At 35.0% G+C, this 25,500-nt stretch overlaps 1 protein-coding gene across 1 annotated transcript; it reads left to right on the plus strand.

The window, feature by feature from the left end:
* The first annotated feature begins 1,609 nt into the window (after positions 1 to 1,609).
* mc5ra (melanocortin 5a receptor) lies at positions 1,610 to 25,296 on the plus strand. Its single transcript, XM_051873768.1, has 2 exons — positions 1,610 to 1,965; positions 21,315 to 25,296. The coding sequence occupies exon 2, from the start codon at positions 21,384 to 21,386 to the stop codon at positions 22,371 to 22,373; it is 990 nt and encodes a 329-aa protein (XP_051729728.1). The 5' UTR covers positions 1,610 to 1,965; positions 21,315 to 21,383; the 3' UTR covers positions 22,374 to 25,296.
* The last annotated feature ends 204 nt before the right edge of the window (positions 25,297 to 25,500 follow it).

The following is a 25,500-nucleotide window of genomic DNA, read 5'->3' on the forward strand; positions in this document are numbered from 1 at the left end:
TTTATTAATATAACTCTGATTGTGTTCATCACAAAGAAGAAAGCATATACACTTAGGATGGCTTGAGGGTGAGTAAAGCTTGGGGTAATTTTCATTTTAAAGTGAACTAATCCTTTAAGGAGTGCTGGTCTGGTCTTGCCCTGATTTGGTCTTGGTCTCAACACACATTGGTCTTGGTCTCGGATTAGGTGGTCTTCTTGACTACAACAGTAGTGCTATGCAAAGTGTTTATAATCAAACATCCCTAGAGACAACTCTTGTGTTTCATTTTCCGTCATCAGTAATTGTCTCCCACAGTTATGTGGGATTTATTGGAATTTGTTCAGGCAGTGGTAACAGAGATCGCCCTGATACTGCTTTCTCAATGTGCCTTTTGTTCCCATTTATGAAAACAGTCATGGGATCTGTTTAAGTGTATTTCTCACATGTTGATCCTGATGTTGAGCTGTCACTCATCAGATGAATCTGGATGACCTAAAATAGGCCTATTATAAATTAAACCTGGATAATATCAAGAATTAATGTAGAGATCCCAAGACAACAACAACAATAAAAAAAATAAAAAAAATCACATAATGGAAACCAACATCACTGGTGAGATTCTTCAGTGTCCATCTTTCTCTTACTTTAAAATAAGAGAAATGTTAAAATTATAAAAATTTCTCGTATTCCGAGACAACATGACACAAATAAATAATACTAGTAAGCAAGCAATATGTAGATTGACTTTTGAGGAGTGTAAAGACTGTCTGGCTCTGTTTGTGCAGCTCAACATGTCAACAATACAGTCTGCAATATAGGCTCCACCCACCCAGGGGTAAACAAATCACTGTTACCATTTCATTTCTATGGCAAAAATAAAGAGAAATTTCTAATAGATTTGGCTGTTTAGATAGATAGATAGATAGATAGATAGATAGACAGACATATAGATAGATAGATAGATAGATAGATAGATAGATAGATAGATTTTTGCAGATATGGTATATTTTTGCCAGCAAATTGAATAAAAGGCATGCAATTCAGCAATAAAGTCTGCAGTATAGGTTTTATTTCATAACAGATAAAATAAGTAAAAATAAATAAATAAAATAAAAATAGAGAGAGAGAGAGAGAGAGAGAGAGGGAGAGAGAGAAATAAAGCCTAGCTATCATCTAGTTTTTCTAGCTATCATGTCTACATTTAAATTATCAAAACAATTTCCATTTTGAATTAATTTTCTCTCCATATTAATCTTTAATGACTGAATGACTTGTATCCCCTGCAGTCTTCTTTCAGCTTCTTTTATTCAGCTTGTTGCCAATAAAAAAAAATGGTTTAGATTATTATTATTGTTATTATTTTTTATATTGTTATAATAATAATAATAATAATAATAATAATAATGTGCAAAAAAAAGACAGTAACTTTTTTTACTTGTCATTTTTACAATTACATTTGGTGCCAAAAATGGTAGCCTATAGAAAGAAAAACGTGTGGATTATTGTATTATTGTATTTATACTGTATTTTTAAATAATAAGAAAAATGAATATTCTCATATACTAGATATATATATATATAATGCATATTTATATAGCATCAAAGGTTTAGACCTATGTTTGGACTGAATGATATGGGTTAGTTTTTTTTTTTTTTTTTTTTCTTGGAATGTTGCCAGTATTCTGGTCTTACAATATGAAAAACACAGACTTTGAGTTTCATTGCAATGTTTAATGAAGCCTGGTTCGTGTTCAGCGTGTTATAGTGTGGGGTCTAGAGGAGCTTCAGAAGCTCTGGAGGTGGAGCTGTCGCGGTTCCCCTATCCTATATATTCATCTGATGCAGCAGAGCCCCGTTCTTCATGGAGATCTTCAAACAACCTCCTCCAGCGCGAATAAACGGTTCTGGACTGAAATAAACAGACAGTCTTTGAGATTCTAAGTGGTGAACAGATTCATCACAGACAACTCCTTCTCCAAACAAGTGAGTGAATTACTGAACTTTAGCTTTGTCATTTCTATCGAGCCTAAATTTGTTTGAGGTGCGCTACGTCCCACCGAAACTTATGCAACATTATTCTGACAGATTTTTTTTTTTCCTTCGTTGCACTGCGCTGAAGAATATTTACTCGCTCATTCGTTGTTTCTACAATGTCAGAAGCCTAAAGGCAGCTCCATCTCTTTTAGATAGATCACTGGTAGATGCTGAATAGCCTACTGTGTTTAGTTAGCTTGTAAAGCATGTGAATTTTGCATGGCGGGTTTACTACATCAGACTGTATTTCATCCATTCATTCATTTACTGAGTAAGTGACAATGATACAGATCGCTCATTCTGATTTGGCGCTGTCCACCAACTAGTGCTGAAGGCTCATTCAATGTTCTTTCATCAAGATATAGTTTTCTGTCATTTAATGACATAAAACACCATTTTGTAACTTTGTAACAAAAACCTGAAAGCATTTTATTATGTCCTATAAATGTATCAGAAGGAACCCTGGTATCATGTTGTTGTAAATGTTGAATGTAGTTAGTAGTTTATTGTTGTAAATGATAACTTTCCAATACGTAACGTATAGCTGACATAAAATATGTTGTAATTGAACTAAACTGGCATTTTATCGTTTCCTGCGGTTTGTTTGTTTATGATGTTGTGTAAAGCTTATAAACCGGATAGTTTTCATCCATCTTTGTTGTGTTTTGGAGAGACTGTTCCTGTACTCGTTATCGCAAACTATTTTCAAAGACTGAACTCAGTTTAAGAGGGAATATTGTTGCTAAATTTGAGGGTGTTGCTTCAGTAAGTCGCTGTGTGGCTGTGGATATGTATAGCGAGCTGATTCTTAGAAAGCAGCAATTCCGATGCGCAAATGACTCAGTTTTATCGACCGAGGAGACAGCGAATCGCTGGATCTATTTCAGTGGCTGAATTCGGAATAGGATATACTCTTACTACTTCTTCCATTTAAAGATATGGCTGAAGTAGTACAGTAAGGATGGTAGTATATGCAACTCTCGTTTGGTTCTCCTCACTTTTATTCAGTACAGTGACCGAACTGAATGACGTTCACGATTAGACCTGCTTCTTCATTAACTGGACTAATAGACTAATTATATGGATAAATACATAAATAGAGCATGTAAAACCTTTAGTATCATTACAGACTAAAACAGAAAACGAATCGCGATATAGGCTATCGATATAATTGTACCTGCACAACCATTGTCGAAAAATTATCCGGTTGGCTAGGCTATGTGGTGAGCTGGATAGAGTTGTGTGCAAAGTGTAGCACTGTACATGGTGTTTAGAATCATTTAAATATCCTATTACTTATTAACTTGCTGATATCGCTTCTCCAACCTCGTTTCTTTGTTTTGAAATAGCGGCTTTGGGGGAATTGGCGATTAAAACAATCAAACAAAAGATTTTTTGAATGACTGAGTTGAATCGCTTAAAATTGCTCAAATCTTTTGGGAGTAAATCAGTGATGTGATATGTTGGAATCATAAATCATTCATTTATGGTTACACTTTATTTTAAGGTGTCCGTGTTACAGTGTAATTATATATTTAAGTACTGAGTAATAACAATTAAATACATGTACTTACTATAGGGTTAGGATTAGGGTTAGGTTTAAGGTTAGTCACACGTAATTATGCATAATTTATAGTTATTACCACATAACTACATCTCATATCTGTAACAAGGACACTGTAAAATGAAGTGTTACCTTAATTATAAGGTCATGTACTTGCTGTAGAGTTTGTGTTAGGAAGGGTTTGGTGTAAGGTTACTTGCTTGTAATTATGTATAATTTACTGTTTTGACTGTAGTAAGTACATGTAAGATTTGTAAAATAATGTGTTATCTATTTTTCAAATTGATTTTACAAAAACAATTTACAGCCGGATGTAACGCACAGACATTTTACACAGTCTTAATCAAAAACAGTCATAGTTCCTTAAATTATAAAAAAAAAAAAAAAAGCAATGCAAGGACTCTATTCTGTAAGAACTTTGAATGTAAAAGGTGACTTGTTGGAATTATATTTTTACTAAATATTTCAGTACAAAAATTACCTGTAAAATGCTGCACAGGGAATTCTGGGAAAGCTACTGAGTGATGATTCAAATGAGTTGGCTTATTTTTTTTTAAATTGATAAACTGACAAACAATGGTCTCTCATTTGGCATTTCAGTGCAAAAAGACAGCATTTGTTGGCCATATGTGCGATCTGAGTCAGTTCAGCTGTGTGTGTGTGTTTGTGTGTATATATACAGTATATGTACTATTTTTATTGTCTTTATAAGTAGGGCATAAACAGAGTTAAATAGAGAATGTGAGATCTATTGACTTGGAAATAACCTCTGATGTCCAAAATTGTAGTGGGCAGATCACTAGGATTTGAGACACATCCAGCATTAGGCATTGCAGAGCGTGTTCGTAGGATTGAGTCAGAGCTGTGTGGGTGTGTGTGCATGTATCATGCCACGTCTCTTCTCTGCGTGTGTGTGCCCACTGCAGTGGTGCATAGACACAAAACCACAGCAGGAACATAAGTCTTGACTGAAGGTCAAGAAGATCCTCTGAGATTATTTAAGAAAAGGCAATAAACATACACATAGCCGTAGATAAAGGATGTTGTTTATTTTGAGTGGGGTTTAAATCCACAGGCCTGGCTCAGACACTCCCTGCTTTAATGAGCCCAGGGGAATGAACACAGATCCCACGGAAGTCTACAGATGACTGCATCAGAACACTGATAAATGCCACATACTGAATTTAAAGACTCTGTGTTATTTCAGTGTTGTGTTAGAAAAAAAAAAGCCAGAATTTGTGTCCTTGATATTTTTAGGAGGATTGTGAGATGTTCAATTTGTTACCAAATAGCAAATATGTAGCACATTGCTGTAAATAGCATATTCCAGCTATTATTTTTGACATTATTGCAGTAAATAAATGTAGGATTAGTGCATTTTGTTTTCTATTGTAAAATCTTTTGACAACAACTGTTAAAAAAAGTACAAGTCAGTAAATATTAACAATGACTTATTACAATGCATCCTTTCTTTGTACTTGTTCTTTAACACTTTTGGATTTATGTCCAAAAGTGTTGCTCCAATATTCAGATGAGACCGGGGCTAGTTGTCACACTTTTGCCATGCTGAATTTGTTTAGTTGTGAAAAGACTGTTTCTGTAAAGGCACATACATTATGTGTCTTGATAAGACAACAATAACAATGACAAAAACTATAAACATTTCCATAAAACAGCAAAAATGTAAAAGGCAACTGTTACGGATTCACCAGGCTCCAACGTCAATCCCTCACTATGATCCCAATCACCCTGCAGCTCATTCCCTCACTAATCAGCCACAGTATTTAAGCACAAACTCCAGTTGCACTCATTGTTTGGTTTCAACGCAGACTACGGTTTTCTACTAGCGACTATACTTACGTGAGAAAGACTTTCCTGTCTCCATTGCTCCACGTGATCCTTGTCTCTTCTGAGGATTCTTTCTCCATCATCCTACTCCATCATCACTCTTCCCCATCTCAGACTCCAGGAATACACACCTTTGAACTTCTTACCAGCAGCCACTGAAGAATGTGTGCTCCACGTCATATAAGGTCTCAATCACGATTTCCATTCTCCACCTGAAATAAGAAAACAACTGTTTTATGCACTTTGTTGTGTCGTTCAACTTGCGATATTGTCATTTCTACTCACCCTCTGTGCTCATCTGCTTTAATAAACCTGTTAACCATCATCTGTGCTTCTCTTCTCCGAGTGTATATACTTGTAGCAGCAACACTCTCCCTCCCTTGTGAATAAAAGTGTGCTTAATTGTATTGAATATGCGGTAACACTTTACAATAAAGTTCATTGGTTAACATTAGTTAACTACATTAGTTATCATAAACTAATAATGAACTACACTTCTACAGCATTTATTAATATTTGTTAATGTTAATTTCAACATTTACTAATACATTATTAAAAATGAGTTATATTTGTTAACATTAGTTAATGCACTGTGAACTAACATGCAATGAACAGCTGGATTTTTATTAACTAATGTTAACAAACATTAACAAATACAGTAACAAATGTATTGCTCATGGTTAGTTCATGTTAGTTAATACATTAACGTTAACAAATGAACCTTATTGTAAAGTGTTACTGAATATCCACTTGTTTTAAACAACTATACTTTTTATGATATCAAGGAAATAAAAAGCAACTTCTTAAAGAGAGCACACGCTCATGACTTTGTGTCACACTCAGGCCTAATACGTTTAATGCATATTTTTCTATCCGTTTTGGCCTTCCGTACACATCGAGATGGTGTTTTTGTCAACAAAAATGGAGCTTTTTGAAAACGCTCTCCCAAGTGGATAAATTTGAAAAAGCTGTTTTCACGTAGCTACCCATAATATCTATGGTTATAAACCTTATTCAGAGCAGCGCCATGACAGGTATGAAATCGAGGCTGTGAGGGATAGGCTTGTTTTCAATGGCATCCGCTGTAACAAGCTGCATAAAGCTCCTAGATCGCCTATAATTTTCCACAGCTTATGCTGTCTGGAGTTTTTTAGTCTTTCTTGGAAAGATATTTTTGCAGTGTTTCATCAGCAGAACAATCCAAAAACACATTAAATAACAGTAGGCCTACAACCCACTGAAGAGATGTATCAATCCCTCACTATCATTCCTGTTAAAAATTAAAAAGTGCGCTGCTGTGAATAAGGTCTATACTGGCATTGTTGTGCCTGCTGTTTACTTTCACTGTGTTGCTAAAGATAAATGTTTCTTTGTAGAATCTTCACATTCCTGCAAAGATGACAGAAAAATTACTTGCAATTGCAGTCCTGCAGCAAAACAAATTACGTTTTAGACCATACGATTTTAAGTGCGACCTGGATGCAACAGTAAGTGGCAGGATATTTTGCTAATAAAATGATCGTGCCAGAAGGATAGTGTGAGAACTTTATTATGTCTGCTCTCTTGGTATCATCTTGTATGCTTTTATTACGTTTTACGCATGCGCAGTAAGGTGATTTAAGCATTTTCAGACATTTCAGTGTGGATGAGCAACTTTTGGAAAATGCTAATGTGGCCAGGAAGTATTTTGAAATGAAAACACCATTTTCAAAAGCATCCAGATTAATTTAAGTACACTTTTAAAAAGTACTTTAAAGTCATTGTTTTAATGATCTTTTTCTGGGCTTTGAAGTACACTTATTTTAATGTGTTGACAAACACTAAAGCTCATGTAAAAAACTTGATTATAATTTTAAATGTAGTGTTATTCAGTATTACATTTAAAGTTAATATTTTAAATGTACTAAATTGCGACTTCATCATTACAAATATGTAATTACAAATATATTTAAATAAATGACATACAAGTTTCCATAAAAAGGTATTTGGCAGTACACTTCAACCATATTTCAGAGATTAATTATGAAATTACACATAAAAAAAAAATCATCCATTCTATATGCTATGAACTGCTTCGAAACTTGGGTTGAAGATCCAAATGCAGCTTTATTGGGACAATCAGCCAAAACAGGCTGAGAATAAAAAAACCAAGACACATGAAACCAGGATAATGCTACAGTGCAACAACATACAAGACTTTGCAAAGACTGACAGAAAACACAGGGCTTATACAGGCAAGGTTATCAAGGATAATGAGACACAGCTGAATGTAATGAAGCATAATGAGTCCAGGCAAAGGGTTATGGGAAATGTTCATAAAACAGTAAAGGAGACAGAAAGAGTGCCCTCTGGTGGCTATCAAAGGCACTCCAGCTGGTAGGCATGACACTATACCATCTTCATTTATATAGCGCTTTTCACAATACATATTGTTTCAAAGCAGTTTCACAGTGACAATAGGAAAATTCTTATCGAGCTAAAGTTGTTTTTTGATTGAATCACTTCCGTTGTAAAAATTGTTAATTACTTTAGGGGCCGCTTAAATGACACCTTTCCTACTGAAAACCGAATACCTTTAATGCATTCTTGCCGTTCATTTACGTGTTTAGTCTATAGGTTTGCGTGTTTGAGTGTGTATGTGCGCAGAAGCTTGGTCTTTTTAAAAAAGTGATATTTGCCAAATTACTTTACTGGTCCGCATAATACAGAAAAATTAGTTGTGTCCATGGATCTATGCGAACTGGAATCATTTTGATAACGTTTTATCTATACATAGGGAAAGGAAAGGGAAAAGGGCCTTCGGAGATGATAAATTAGTTGAAACGTCAGGGCTGCGTTATCATCATGTCTAGATGCAGGTCCTTCATCTTGTCTGGATACGGCCTGGATCTGGCAGGCTGCGGCAAACCTCGGGATAAACAGAGAGAGACTAATATTAGCGTAGACACCATTCTTCTTATGATGTAGTGAGTACATCAGGTGTTATGGGAAGTGTTCCCGATTCCGGCTGACCTAATCTATGCAGCCTAACAATTTACATGATTTGAATTATAGAAGTAGATAATGGTTTATGCGTATGCAAGTTTAAACATGTGTTTTTAGTCTAGACTTAAACTGACAGAGTGTGTCTGCTTCCCGAACAGTGATAGGAAGACTGTTCCAAAGTTTAGGTGCTAAATAGGAAAAGGATCTACCGCCTGCAGTTGATTATATGAGACAGAAAAGCAATCTGAAATTCAACTAATTGCATTTAGCATAAATTTGAACTATAATATACTTTTAATTAACTGCAATTAAGGGTCCAAGAACATAACATTCAGTTCGCACTTATACTTAATACTTACACTTAAAAAAAAAGAATATACTTATTTCTGTAATAAGTACTCTTTTTAAAAATATGCTACAATGTTCTTTTTCACAGGCACAACAATTTCAAATATAACACTGTCATATTAGTTTGCAAATACAGTCCAGAAAATAACTAAATACATATTTATGTATAAATTTATAAAACGTATATATAGTTAAATTGTAAAATATATGAATTTAATTGCACATCCACATTATTATCCCATAGAACAGATACAAAAATGATTTGACAAACATAAGACTCACTGACAACAGGTTGATACAAACAAAGCAAGAGACAAAGGAAACGAGAGGGCTATATACACACATGGACTAATTACTAAACAAGACACACCTGAAAGCAATCAAAACGACGAACCAAAGGAACCACATGACAAGATCACATGAGGGGAAAAGGGAATCACAAAACATGAACAATAACTATAACCTGGAACAGTCTTTTCATATTTTGTGGCCCAGCTCTAAAATCAAGTTTTCTGAAAACAGTTTAGTAAAAATAGTCTCTTGAACATTTCTATGTTTCACATGCATTTCTTTGAAATAGCAGCAGAGCAGCAGATGGTCAGAGAATAGTTTGAAACAGCTATTTGTCCATTCATGTTTCAGGGTTATTTGAAATTCAAGTGCGCCTTGAAGGTGTATTTTTTTGCAGTTTCCATCAAAAACTCAAAGTGTTTTGAATACAATGTATAATAGAAATGAACCTTGATTAGGCTATACCATTTTTTGTGCTCGATCTAAAGACTGTAGCACATTCCTGTGATCCATTCATTCTATATGTCTGCCTTTATTTTCTCTGGCTTTCTCTTTGAGTAGAGGTTAGTGGTTAAGGACTGTGAAAAATAAACAAGACATCGGTTCATTATCCAACTACTCAGAAATGTGGTCTCAGCGTTATTAGATTGGAGAAGCACTATGTGTTCCCAGCATCTTTTATTCATGAAGTGTCACACCAGGACATTTTGAAGCTCTCTTTAGAAAGCAAGCTGCTCTTATGTTTTTTGACAACAAAAGACAACAGAAAATACATGCATTCATTGTGAAATATTCTGAGGCTTCATCCAATAAAACCCCCCAAAAAACCATTGATATTAAAAAAAAAGTTAGTGTTTACGTCTCTAGCACACCACAAAAATGAGGCACTAAATGTGAGGAGATCTCGGCGCTTTCATAACTCTGTGACCATGATGATCTGTAAAAGATGACGCATAGAACGGTTATTATAGCTTCTCATATGACACATTCATGTGCACTGAGGTTAATTTAAGGTGAAACTGATATAATGACATCAAGCTAAAATAATTCCCACACATTCATTTTTATCTTTGTGCTTGTGAATTATAATTATAAGGTGAATCATTCCTACAATATATACATTTTCATGTTGCCAAAATATATGTCTAAATAAAAATATTTAAACTCAAAATTCTATTAAACATATTTTTTTATAAAAAGGAAAATATATTAGTTTTTTATAAGAATACCCATTACCTGCTGTAAAATTACTGTAATGTAAAGCCTCTAGTGGTTAATGCTTTCATAGAACAGGCAACAGCAATAAAAGACAGTAAAAGACACTCATTAAACAGTTACATTTCTTATTATTATATTTATATTTTGAATATTTTTACATTTACATTATTATTTAGTAAATTTATGTGTAAGGTTTTTGATTAGTATTTATATAATACATATATATAATGTATTATATGATTAGTATTTATATAATACATATAATAAAGCAATAAGCCCCATGAAGCCGTGGTTTACAGTGAATTTATAACAGCTAAAGGGGCGTTGTTAGGCACGACGTGGAGCGGAGTGCCTAAAACCCCCTTAGCTGTTATAAATTCACTGTAAACCACAGCTTCACGGGGCTTATTGCTTTTATAAAACGGTTACCACACAATACAAATATTAAAGCAAACATTAAAAGCCTTCCTTCTGCTGGAAAAAAAAAAGTCCCTGAACGTGAACAGCAACAGAAGTTACATTTATTACGCCATTAGATGGCGGCAAAGATTGTTTTTATGAGCGAGTCACTCAGTCGCAAAGACTTTTATATTGAAACTTGTTGTGAACACGGAACAAGACGCAAATGACACATGATCTGACTAGTGCTGTCAGTGTCAGCATGGCATGGGAAAACCCATTAACTGTTAAAAGGACAAGATCGCAGCGGACATTCAAATGGAATTTTTTATTATGAACATAGGACTGACCTGAAGGAAAATGCTAAATCTGAATGCAGGTAATACACTGGTCACTCGATATCTCTCTCACAATAACGTTACTCTTCTACGTAACGCAGTAAGCTTCAATGAACATAATCAATAGAGAACAAACATATGTTTACGTTGCTAAGAGTGCGCAGCGATAATTATGTAATGCAGCCAGTCAGAATCAATGGCCGGAACTATTCGTTTTATAAATAATAATATACACTCAACTGTTGACCATTTCATTCTATGTTTATGCATTGGATGGCAACCGTAAATGGTCAACATACTACATCTGTGCAATAGCGGATGTGTGTTTATAGTTATTTTACAATGACTTTTATCTGCAGGTACAGTTTAAAAAAAAAAAAAAAAAAAATTATATATATATATATATATATATATACTTTTAAATGTGCAGTAAGCGATTTCTGAGAAAAGCTGTTGAAAGTGGATTGGACCGAGCACCACAACACACAATTTTAGCCAATCAGCAGTAGGGGGTGTATTCACACATGATGGGGGGGAGAGAGAGTGAGATTTGAAGAAAGAATGCAGAAAGAGAGCTGAAAGACATTACAAAAGAGATAAGGTCAGAGGAATATCACTGGAAAAAGAAGGGTTATGATCAGGGAAGAGCTTTAGGACCCGCGTTAATATTAGAAAAGCTTCAGTGCTGGAGAGCCCTAAGCAGGAAGGCCTAAAAACGGATGCCGAGGTTGCGGTGTTTCTGTTCCATGCCTGAGTAAAACTGGTTTTGTTATGTTTCATAGAAGATTTGCTGTTGTTGTAATGTTAGCTATAGTAACAGAACAGTTTTGAGTGTCATTGCTTGTCTGGAGCTGGTGTACTGCTGTCCTAACTACAAACTCTTGCTTGTAAATACTCTTTTGTTTGTGTAATTTTTTGTTCTTCCTTGTCATTCGTTCTTCCATGTCATTCGTTCGTCATCTCCACTTTATTTTTTGCGATGCATTATTTTGCTTTGCTTCAGCTATAATAAATGCTTCAGCTATGCATTGTGTGTTCGTGCATTTTGGGGGTGGAGCAATGAAGGGAGGGGTTTGTTTGTTTGAAATTATTTTAAAGGGCTAGTTCACCCCAAAATGAAAATTCTGCCATTAATTACTCACCCTCATGTCGTTCCACACCCGTAAGACTTTCGTTCATCTTCGGAAGACAAATTAAGATATTTTTGATGACAGAATGCTGTCATATTTCCTTCCATTGAGTGCCTTTGCAACTACCACTTTGACGCTTCATACTTCATAAACTTCATAAAGAAATTGGAAAACTAATCCATATGAATTGAGTAGTTTAGTCCAAATTTTCTGAAGAGAATCGATCGCTTGTTATGATGAACAGACTTAATTTAGGCTTTTACTCACATGTAAACTTTGATCAGTGAACATAAGCAGAAGCTCAACTGAACGAGAATGAACCTCATTGGTTATGCAGCACGTTTGAGCTTCCGGAAGAGGTTCTCGCACATGTAGCAGGTTTGGTTGAGCTTCTCATTATGTTTGCTGATCAATGTTTACATGCGAGTAAAAGCCTAAATTGAATCTGTTTGTCATAACAAGCGATCAATTATCTTCAGAAAATTTGGACTAAACCGCTCGATTCATTTGGATTAGCTTTACGATCTCTTTATGAAGTTTTTGAAGCATCAAAGTGGAATTTGCAAAGGCAGTCTATGGAAGGAAATCTGACAGCATTCTGTCATCAAAAATATCTTAATCTGTCTTCCGAAGAAGAATGAAAGTCTTACAGGTGTGGAACGACATGAGGTTAAGTAATTAATGACAGAATTTTCATTCTGGGGTGAACTAACCCTTTAAATATCAACAGTGTTTCTCAGAAATCACTTACTGCACCTTTAAGATCTGAAGTACACTACAAGTGCATAATCAATACAATTAAGTCTACTTCTTAATATCAAAATGTCAAAAAAGTTTTACAAATACTTTATTTAAATCCTTTTAGGCTCCATTAACTTATAATTAACATTTAAGTGACTGAGCTTTAAAAGCCTCAGAGTTCGAGAGTTCAAATTCCAAATATAACAGGAATGGCCCAGAGAATGCTTCTTTAACCACACATCATAAAAGTTTTGCATTAAAAAAAAAAAAAAAAAAAAAATATATATATATATATATATATTCATCAGTATTTGTCTACTTTGGAGGTCGTATCAGTGTTTTCCAGCCAGTGACTCATCCTCAAGCGCACTGCAGACAGCACGATCTTCGCCATTGTTGATCATGCAGAGGAAACTTGTGTTACAAGCTTTTTTAGAAGAAGGTTAAATAATACAATTTTGAGTATGTTTCACCCCTGAGAACAGGCCATGAGATCATAAAAGGAATCTGTCTCTGAATCTGTCTCATTCATTGCATTGAGAAATACTGGCAGATCAATTGTAATCTTTGTGTGGCGTCCCAAAGGCCCAAAGCCTCCATGATTATTCATACACAGAGCAGAACAAACCAATTGGATCCATTCAAAAGAATGTGTGTGTGAATGAATTAAATATATTCCTTTCATAGAATCTATTTAGCGACTGAATTAATGCGGGATGAGTTAAAATGCAGGTGATGTCCCTGAGGTGTACGTGCTGAGCAAACTATAGGTCAGACTCGCATAGGAAAGGAGAGAGAGAGAGAGATTGTAGGGAGGAGATCAGGAATGAATAGAAAATATGTTTCCTGTCAAAATACTACTTTCTAATGAGGAAAGTCTGCTATTTTTAAATTCTCAGCAGAATGCTGTTTTTTTTTATTATTCACACCCATATTTTAATAACTGCATTACACCTTCTTTCCGTGGTGTTTTTCTTTTTTAAGTGCATTAAGGTTAAGTGCAAAGCTTTTGCTATGGATTTTAACTTTTGGTTTTCATTTTGTTATGTATGTTTAAAACAGTGGTTCCCATTCAGTCAGTCACGTTCAACATCATGTCTATATTCATGTATTAGGCTCCCAAGTGAGACCCCAATACGTCAGTATTGACGTAACGTCTCCATTCCCTCCTTCAGGGAATGAGGGTTTCATCAGTAACCGAGACGTTCTCAAACTATGATATGTAGACAAAATTTAATATTTGAATGTAATTTAATATTTAAATATATAACTTGTCTTTTAATTTTTCTATTTACATGTTTTATTTACAGTTTTAATATTGTGTGTCTAAATGAAAGTCTAATGCTTAACCTACATGTAGTGCATGGAACAATTAACTGGATACCCTGGTGTTCAAGCTAATGTTGTCTGTAAAAACAGCACAGAAACTGCTTCTGAAGTGGTAGTTAGTATATAAAAATAGGACCTTTATACTTTTTAATGCAGCACAGTGGTGCCATAATATTAAGAGCATACTATATTTGTGGAAGCATTCTTCAGAATGCTTATAAAAAGAGTATTTGGAGTCACAATATACACTTTTATGTACATATTGCTACAAAATAACACACTACAGTACACAGTTAATTGGTGTTAATCTACAGTACCATTGCTTTATCTGTGCAGTGCTTATTTGTGCAATAATGAGCTATATATGACTAGCAAACATGGATAAATAAAGACACAGAATGTATAACTATTTACATGTATGTACGAATGTATAACAGAACTATAAGTAGTCTGTAATAAGAAACAATTAAACAGAAAACTGTATGTGTATATGCGAGATAGATCTTCATTATGAAGATGAAGTTAATGCTCTCAGACTGCTTTTACATTTATTTTCTGCACACTTCTTTTTAAAATAAATAACATATAATAAAGTGTGAAGTAAAAAAGCAAACAGGCATTATATAAAGACGCAAATGCTCTTCAAGGGCACACTTTTCCATTTAGTACTGCTTCAGATAAACCTAAGCAAACTATTTTTTGAACAAACACAAATCATTTTGTAATCAGCAAATTGATCTACACATAGAGTTTGTTTTTCCATGATAGTGGGAGTAGGGCTGTGCAATGGGTTAAAAAAAATAAAAACATAAAAGCAGGGAAAGCCATTTATTTTAAACGTGAAAAATATTTATTGGACAACTAAATGCACAATATAAATGTGGCCTGAGGAAAAGATGTTATCTATGATTCTCTCTATTCAGTGAATTTCTAATTGGACTGGTTTCTTCTACCGTTCTAAAAACACTTTCTAGCACTTAATATAGTGTTATCTAGCCAAAATTATGATTTCCCTAAATTAAACTGTTTCTTTGAAAACTAGAGAATGTCATCCCAAATTTAGCTAGAATATAACAAAGATATGTTGAATATAGATGCAGTTTAATAACACAGTACCATATCCCAGCTCTTCTTCTTCTTCTTCTTTTTTTTTTTTTAAGGGGTTAAGTTTTTTGCTGGTCAGCATGAGCCTACTCTTCTCAGCTTGAAGATGCTGTAACTACACCATCTGGCAACACTGACAGGCATAATTAATCATGTATTTTGAGAGTATCTTTTGGAGAACTCTTAAAAACATGATATGGACTATATATTTGACACTCTACACTAAAAAAAAATGTTTGATCAATGAAACGTTATTAAATTGACCCTTCGCCAGATGTTTGATTGACAGGCGATCTAACCAATCATAATGCTGAATCCGCCATTTTGTCCGACAAAGCAATCAGGGGAGTTGGCAGATAAACGTAGGTGGACTTGAACTTGAAAAATAGTGTGTACTGACGTCTTTCCGCGATTGAAACAACATTTGTTATGATGTTCATTCATGTTTATTTGATGATATAGTTAGTAGGAAGAGATGATCGGTTCACAAGCTGCTTGAACTGAGGCGCTACAGCGATCTGTCACGACACATTAAAGAGTCACAAAATGGTATTTATTGTTTACATTTCTTTAAAAATGACAAAATTTGAAATTTGAGACTTTGTTTCATATCAAAAGTAACCTGCTCTGTCTTGTCTGTCAACGCGTTGTCAGTGTCCTCTTTGCTCCGCAATGTATTTTTCACTGTGTGAGAACGTGGGGCGTGAGATTGGCATGGCTTGTCGGATATAGCAACAGTTACTAAAGGGGGCGGGTCTTTGTGTCAATTAAGGAAAACATCTTCACGCAATTAGTTTAGGACCAGTGTTGGGGAAAGTTACTTTTAAAAGTAATGTGTTACAATATTGTGTTACTCCCTAAAAAAGTAACTAATTGCATTACTTAGTTAATTTTTTGGGAAAGTACTTACTTCTAACAGATTAAATACTTAACATGTCTTTGTGCAATTGAGATGTGTAAATGCATGCTCACATTTAGTCTAGAATTACAATAACCATCATTTTTTAACCATCAATAACCATCAATAAATGGGGTAACAAAGTAACTTACGGTACTTTTTTAAAATGTAACTCAGATTTTTTCTTTTTTTTTTTTCAAAAATAATGCTTTACTGAAAAAAAGTAATCTGATTATGTAACTCAAGTTTCTTGTAATGCATTACCCCCAACACTGGACCATATTTAAACACTAATGTTTTGTTGAAAAAACTTAATAGATCCTATTAAGTTCCTGTGTTAGATAATAACTAGAAACAACATGTTAAAGACAATTAAGCTCCACTCTTCTGCAAAATGGTAACCACAAAAATCTTAAAAACAATAGAAACTCTTCTAAATATCCAACATTAACATTGAAAATCACATAAAATTACACTTAATTTCAACATTTACTCTCATTCAACATTTAGTGCATGCTGGGAACTACAGATCCACTGTGCTTCTAGTTAAAAAAGTTTTTTTAAAAAAGAGAGAGTGAAGGATTCATAAGGTCCCAACACAAAATGAGTAAGTTAAAGGATTAGTTTACTTTCAAATGAAAATTACCCCAAGCTTTACTCACCCTCAAGCCATCCTAGGTGTATATGACTTTCTTTTTTCTGATGAACACAATCAGAGAAATATTAATAAATATCCTGACGCATTCAAGCTTTATAATGGCAGTAAGCGTTACCAAACGAGTATGAGCTGAAGAAAGTGTCTCCATCCACATCCATCCATCATAAACGTACTCCACACGGCCCTGGGTAGGTTAATAAAGGCCTTCTGAAGTGAAGCGATATGTTTGTGTAAAAAAAATATCCATATTTAACAAGTTATGAAGTAAAATATCTAGCTTCCGTCAGACTGCCTTCCGTATTCAACTTACGAAGAAAGTGTAAAACTCTTGCAGTTCAAAAAGCTTATGCTACGTCCTACGCTTTCTCTATTCAACTTACGGAACTGACATGACGCCAGTTTACACTTTCTTCGTAACTTGAATACGGAAGGCGGTCTGGCGGAAGCTAGATGTTTTACTTCACAACTTGTTAAATATGGATTTTTTTTTTTTACACAAACACATCGCTTTGCTTCAGAAGGCCTTCATTAACCCACCCAGAGCTGTGTGGAGTATGTTTATAATGGATGGATGTGGATGGAGACACTTTCTTCAGCTCATACTCGTTTGGTGTTCAAAACAAATGTTCAAAACAAAGCACTACACACTATAACATATCGTTAACACTAGACAAGGTATTAAAGAAAACTCAGGGCATGAATGCACAAGGAGGCCAATCAACAAATATAGAGTGTGGTAATCATACATAATCAGTAACCAAAGAAACAAACAAGGATCAGGAACACAGGCAGACAGGAACAGAACACAACAAAACCATTACACAAAGAAACTAACATACTTGTGACAAACAGCTTATAACAATCTTATCAGTATAAATCAGCCCACTTCTATGACTGTGTTCTGAAGCTGAAGCTCTGGAATATGGAACAACAGTATAAGGAAGCCACTGAATCATGGTTCAAACTAAAATTAATATTTAAGCTTTAGATCTACTAGCCCTTGCATAAATGGGAGTAGGTGGTATGGTTTGGAAAAAAACAACATCAAATCCTTTGAAATGTCAGCTCTCGATATTACAGTGTTTGCACCAGGCTAGAATCTATTCCAGATTTTCTCTATCTGCCACCTGGGACCTGCAAGGATTTCTATTTTATTAGTATTATTTTTTATTTTATGTGACATTGTTAAAGTTGGCAATGGAAGTATTCACACAGAAACATATTATTTTATTTGACATTATTTTACAGTTGTGTAAAGCTACTGGCAAGTTATTATTTTAATTACCTCTGCCTCAACTTTGAAAATTGTCCATCAGAATAGAATAAATTCAAATTACACTATGCCATATGCATTATAACTAAGCTTTCAACAACTAAACATGCTGAAAGGCTTACTGTCAGCAAGACAAACATATTTACAGGACCAATGTAATTTCCCTCTGATTGCAAGGGTGCTTAATGAATAAACCTTCAGGAGCAAGTCTTGTCAAAATCACTGTCATTATGTTGAACATGCTCTTAATTTGATGTTTAGTAGTCACCTATTAAAATGAAATGAGCTACTTTGCACAATGAACATGTTACGAGGTAAATGTTAGGTGGACTGAAACACCGTTGCTGTTTCACACTCACTCAAGATCACCCAAGTTATTGATGCCATGAGCGTGAGTCACCATTGCAGTACATTTTGCAGATGACCTTAATTAGAGGACTGTTTCATAGTCATTAAAATATAACACTGTTATACCACCAACACTTTCTTTAATTTGTTGCATTATTCTAAGCATTTTTAGGTTGTTTTAGTATGCTGTTGATAGGCTGTGCTGGGTGGTTGCTTATCACCTCCTCATGTGTCCCATATCTGTCAGTGTAAATCTATGGGATTTTTGCTTGTTTTTACCTCTTCTAAACAAGTCACATTATTTGAGGAATTATTCATGCCTGCAGGCAGCACATGCGTTTGGAGAATGAGTTGAAGTTTAATAAGTACATGCTGAAGTCATTTCAGTATTTCTGTGCCCAACCCTGAACACTTGTAATTTACTGCTCTTCCACTATCAGTCCATCGATACAGTCATTTGATTTGGTTGTCAAACTGTGTAGTTCTTACTTTCTTGTTTTCTAAAGCTTTGTATTTGGTCTGTCGGCAGTGACTCATTTACCGTACAGTTATCAGCAGATAGTAGACGACACTATTGTGCAAAAGCCTTCTGACGCACACATTCAGATAGAAGACCCTTTATCCAGAGACCTGAGCGATGATCACCAGTAGCCACAATAAATCTCCTCTTTTACAGAAAAAGTAATTCACTGATAAAATACTTGCAGGGCTGTTTTTATGAACAATGGGCTTGTTTCAAATCCCTACTGGCCATCTGTCATGAAACAGATGATCATATGCTTTTGAGGATGTGTTTAGTGCTTAGATTTTCTTGTTGTGAAGCAGCTGGAAGACCTTGGAGCGTGATCATGTTTTTTCTACCTTTTAAAGTGCTATCTCAAAGAATAAAGCAAGAGATAATGAATTAGTGCAAGACAAAAATTCATAACCGTAATTATCGTCTGGGTCTTTTGAAAGGTTTGCTCTCCGGATGTGGGCAACATCCAGAAAAGCTAGAAAATAACACTTTTCAAAATGTCATACTTAGTCGATAGCTTCTATTAGACACATGCGGTTTGGTTTTCATCCTGAATACATCCCTATTCTTTGTCATCTTTGGGTCATTGACAAAGAAAAAAGGTGTTTTTAAAAAATCTTTTCAAAACTGATGTAATGTATATTATTGAGTCACATTATTGAGTCATGATGAACAATGTGTTTAAACAAGTTTCAGTTCTCAAATAATATTTATTTCAAATTCATTTTTTCACAGTTTTCATGTCAGGCGGTACAACCAAATAGTTGTATGTATATACTGTAGATGTACCACCTGACATGGAAAGTGTACCAACCTACCCATACTTGAAATTAGCAGTTTTTACCAGTATTTAAGAGATCTACAAACCTTTTCACTCTGCCACAAGGATCAGCTGGGGTCCTCTGGATGATGCATTATCATGTTTACTTTTATTACCTTGTCAATTCATAATAAAAGAGCCATATTTGCAGTTGTGCCACCCTGACATTTGAGAATTGCTGGACAATTTTTTTTTTTCAATTATCTCAACGGCTTTAAAACTACTGATATTTATAAAATTTGTTTATATGAAAGGTTTCAAACCTAAAATGATGCCGTAGTATTTACACATTAAACTGATGGCAAACACTTTTACATTATTTTAAAAAATATTTTACATAAATGCTTCTATTGAACTTTCGTTAACACTTTACAATAAGGTTCATTAGTTAACATTAGTTAACTACATTAAGGGTTAGTTCACACAAAAATGAAATTTCTGTCATTAATTACTCACCCTCATGTCATTCCAAACCTGTAAGACCTTCGTTCATCTTCAGAACACAAATTAAGATATTTTTGATGAAATCTGTGAGGTTTTTTTGTCCCCCATAGCAAGCAACATAATTACCACATTCAAGGTCCAGAAAAGTAGACATTGTTAAAATAGTCAGCGTGACTACAGTGGTTCAACCTTAATGTTATGAAGTGACAAGAATACTTTTTGTGTGCAAAAAAAAAAAAAAAAAAATGACTTTATTCAACAATTTTTTGGTTGTGTTTAATGACAGAAATTAAATTTTTGGATGAATTAAAATGGTCAAAAATGGTCAATGGTTCAAAATGGTCAGCTGAATCCTCAAAGTTCTTCTTGTTGTGGTTGCTGGCTCTGGCTTCATAGTGGGCATCAGTCCAGGCATGATCTCTGTGGCGGGAATCAGTTGGGTCTCGGTCTGTGGTGGGCTCTTCCATAACTGCAGTAGGCATGGGCGTGGACGCAGGGTCTGGTTCTGGTTCTGGGGTGGTGACGGATGTAGTGTGGGGCTTGTCATCAAGTCCAATCCAAAACCCCTCCATCAGTGAGATGTCATCGCATCGGATGCAGGGGCTGACATTCATGAACTTCTCAGTGTAAACTACCAGGTTCCTTCCTACTTGAAAATTAAAAGTCACGGCCCTGTTGAGCCTGGGAAAACTCCCTGTGGGAGCCATGTTTATGGAGGCAATTGACCCATTTTTTTTCACTTTAGGTTCGGGTATTCTGTCACGTTTAGTCCAGATGATGAAAATGAAAGAGTTTAAACAGTTTAAAATAAACAAAAGATGGATGAGCGGTCTTTATAAGTTGTTGCTTTACGTCTTTATAAGACGACAGTCATTTTCGTGGAATAACTGACCTCAGAATTATGTAACTGACCAATCAGAATAAAGCATTTCAGAGAGCCATGTAATTTAGGCTCTTCAAGGAACCATCAATGCCAATAAAGAACTTTTATTTTAAAAGTGAACTCTTCCTATAGATTAAACATTATTTGTTTCATTTTGTGCAGGTTAAAGATGCCCTACCCACCATCACAGTGACTCCAAGAAAAGACAACATTCCCATTCAGTTCCTCAAGATGAACACTTCAGAGACCACCACTCTTCCCTTCTGGACCATGCATGTTAATTCTAGTCCTGTTTCGTACCTCCTCAACGCTACCGAGACCCCATCCCATGCCAAGCCGAAAGCATGCGAGCAGCTCAACATCGCCACTGAGGTGTTCCTCATCCTTGGCATCGTCAGTCTACTGGAAAACATCCTGGTCATTTGTGCCATAGTGAAAAACAAAAACCTACACTCGCCCATGTATTTCTTCGTCTGCAGCCTGGCCGTGGCCGACATGCTGGTGAGTGTCTCCAACGCCTGGGAGACCATAGTCATCTACTTGCTCACTAACCGGCAGTTGGTGGTGGAGGACCATTTCATCAGACAGATGGACAACGTTTTTGACTCTATGATCTGCATCTCTGTGGTAGCGTCCATGTGTAGTCTTCTAGCTATTGCCGTTGACCGCTACGTCACGATTTTCTACGCTTTGCGATACCACAACATCATGACGGTTCGCCGGGCCGCGCTTATCATCGGGGGGATTTGGACCTTCTGCACCGGCTGTGGAATCGTCTTCATAATCTATTCTGACAACACATCCGTCATCGTGTGCTTGGTCTCCATGTTCTTCATCATGCTAGCACTCATGGCCTCCCTCTATAGCCACATGTTCATGCTGGCGCGTTCTCATGTCAAACGCATTGCCGCCTTGCCAGGCTACAACTCCATCCACCAGAGAGCCAGCATGAAGGCGGCCGTCACACTGACCATCCTTCTCGGGATTTTCATCGTCTGCTGGGCTCCATTCTTTCTCCACCTCATCCTTATGATCTCCTGCCCCAGAAACCTCTACTGCATGTGCTTCATGTCTCACTTCAACATGTACCTCATCCTCATCATGTGCAACTCCGTCATCGACCCACTCATTTATGCTTTCAGGAGTCAGGAAATGCGAAAAACGCTTAAGGAAATCATCTGCTGCTATAGCCTGAGGAACATCTTTGGAATGTCAAGGTAGCGTCAAACCCCAAAAAATTATTGAATGATGGATTGTCTTTTCACAATATTTCAATTTATAAAGTCTGAGAGTATTCTGAGAGCAGAATACCACAACCCTCTCTTGATCTAGATGGAAAATATGATTTTTGTGATGATGTATACCATTTACTCACTCTTTATCCTCTACCATGCAAACTTTCTCAAGAAATTGAAACTTGAAAGAAGCTGGACAATTAATTAACTCTTCAGGGCACAAAGATGCAAAATAGAATGTCTAATAAGGCAATTGTTTATATTAGAAATATATGTAGATGTTGTAATATTGTTGGAGAATTAAGGAGGCCTTAGTACTATGGAACAATGTAATCCTTGATGAACAATGTGATTGAATACAGTCTCCAGGGACACAGAGGAGCTGTTGATCAAAGCCTATGGGAAAAACAAGTGCAATCATTTGTCAAATTAACCATGCAAAACAAAGCCTGTCATAGATATTAATGTTATATAGGTAAAATTAAAATGTAATATAGCATGCAGTTTATATTGTTGCATGTGCTTTGTGGTTGGCGGTAAAAGTGAGAAAGAACGAGCCACTCTATTGATTCCCAAAATGAAATTAAATGACAAAACAGCAGCAAACTACAATTTAAAAAAAAAAAAAAAACATGGCACAATTTATACACACATTACAAGACAGAACATAAAGTACAATGTGCACTGAAATATAAGAATTGAACCAGACTGACTGTGAGAAAAATTGTTTCACTGTCATGCTGTTCGTAAAATGTCTACTTAAGTTTTCAAGGACTAAGAGGATGACAGAATTTCAGGTATCACGTCACTACCAATTTTTTCAGAGTCTTTAAAGGCATCAGGAGTTTTGTAATAGTTGAAAATGAATAGAAATGCTTCTTCACATATGCCTGTATCATAATGTGTGTATATCTATAGCTGCAAAAACAAAATCAAAAAATATATTATGACATATACTGTATATTAACTCACACTAACATTTTGTTGTATATTAACAACAAAACAACAGAGAAAATAAGTTCTACCTAATTATACTGTGCAACTACTAAAATAAAAATCTTAAATATTTATTGTCCTCACAATTACAAGCATTCGTGGATATGTTGGCAATTTATATATTATTGTAGTAAGCACGAACATGTACTTGAATTTGGGGGTCTGCAGTTATTTTCGTTTGAAGTATTTACCACTGACCCTTTAAATGTAATGACGTTAAATTCCATGGCTTTTTTATTTCTTGTGTTTGCTATAAAATTTAAGGGTGAGAATCAATGTACCTGTTATTTGTCATTATGCTGCTTACTGTCTATAGTCACTGAATAAGTAAATCTGTTTGAGATTATGGGGGAAATAATGCGGGCAAAAGCAAGTGTTTTGTTGGTTTTTCATCAGTTAATATATCCCAGGAGTGTTATTTTTAATAATACAGCTAAAACGTTCAATGTAAAATACAAAATGTGACACATGGACCACAAAACCAGTCATAAGGGTCAATTTTTTGAAATTGAGATTTATACATCATCTGAAAGCTGAATAAATAAGCTTTCCATTGATGTATGGTTTGTTAGGATAGAACCGCCTTTAAAGTTGTCCAAATTAAGTCCTTAGCAATGCATATTACTTACAAAAATAAATTTTTGATATATTTACGGTAGGAAATTTACAAAATATCTTCATGGAACATGATCTTTACTTAATATCCTATTGATTTTTGGGATAAAAGAAAAATCGATCATTTTGACCAATACAATGTATTGTTGGCTATTGCTACAAATATACCTGTGTGACTTATGACTGGTTTTGTGGTCCAGGGTCACAAATATGAAAATTCCATAAATATAACACAACACAACTCATCCTAATAAAATGTAACAACTTATTTTGTTACTCATCAGCTATATCAGAAATATTAAAATTTTAGTTTGGATAAAATTACAATGATCTATATTTAAAAGGGTTTTTGAACTAGATGTTATAGAGCTAAACAGTCTAATATATCTTTTGATCAAAAACTTACTAAGATATAATCCTAATGACAACTAGCCCTGTTTTCCCCTGTGGTTGAAATGCTTATCCAGTGGCTTACATTAGAAGTTTATGTAATCTAAATGTAAATCTGTTCATGCTATGTAAATTCTATGAAACGTTTACGTTATATATAATTTACAGGATTCTGGTGGTAGGCTAGCAGATTCTTGTCTTGTATTGACTTCTGATGGAGTCAGAATTTAAAAGTTTAAGTAGGTAATTGCTCAGACTGTGTAAATATGTTCAGTTAGATTGTCTGTCAGCTTGCCATTTTATTAACCCTTCCTCTTCACATTCAAAGTGGTTCAGTTCATTTCAGTTCTAATCACCAAGTATAGTGTCAACCCTCCTTACATGGGCTCATGATGGTAATAATAGAATGTGCCTTCAATGTGTTTTGTGCTGTCAAAATGACCCGGAGGTCGTCTGATCTGTCCTCTCGGTCTCTCTGTGGTACATTAACTGCTCAAGTGCTCAGGTTTGCTGGCTCTCCATGAAGAATCAATGACAATGTCTCTCTAAACCCCTCACTGTTTCAACAGAAAACAACTTGAATCCCACTCCACAAAATAATTTGCTCTGCAGTGGTTTCACATACACAGACAATTATTAGACAAGTATCATTAAAATTCTAAACATCCAAAATGCTAATCACTAAAGAAATATATAAAAAAAAAAAAAAAAAAAAAAAAACAACTTGTTTTTCATTCTTGTGTTGTGTGAAACAATGATACAGCTGCTGGTAAGTAATTTAGATTTAAGTGAACAGCAGTAATGCTCCTCACTGTGATAAATGCTCTGTGCATCTGTGATATGCTGTGTAATCTCTTACTTTCATGTATTTGGTTGCATGTATAATTAAAATATAAGAATAAAGTTCATTCTTGTGTTCGTTTTTCATTGTTAATAATAATAATAACTTGCATAACAACATATGTATATCTTCTTTTTATCATGACAACACACTGTTAAGTTTGGTATTGCTGAATGGATGTTTTGTATTGATAATGTCCTCTTGCCAGCATGTTGGCATGTATTATGTCACTTTGGCTTTGTTAACACGTAAATCCTCAAATATATATATA

Source organism: Ctenopharyngodon idella, chromosome 19, assembly GCF_019924925.1.
Source record: "Ctenopharyngodon idella isolate HZGC_01 chromosome 19, HZGC01, whole genome shotgun sequence".
In the NCBI taxonomy this organism is placed as follows: Eukaryota; Metazoa; Chordata; class Actinopteri; order Cypriniformes; family Xenocyprididae; genus Ctenopharyngodon; species Ctenopharyngodon idella.

What these genes read in the sequence shown, in the direction of transcription:
- mc5ra (XM_051873768.1), top strand. Translation starts at nt 21,384, where the DNA reads ATGAACACTTCAGAGACCACCACTCTTCCCTTCTGGACCATGCATGTT.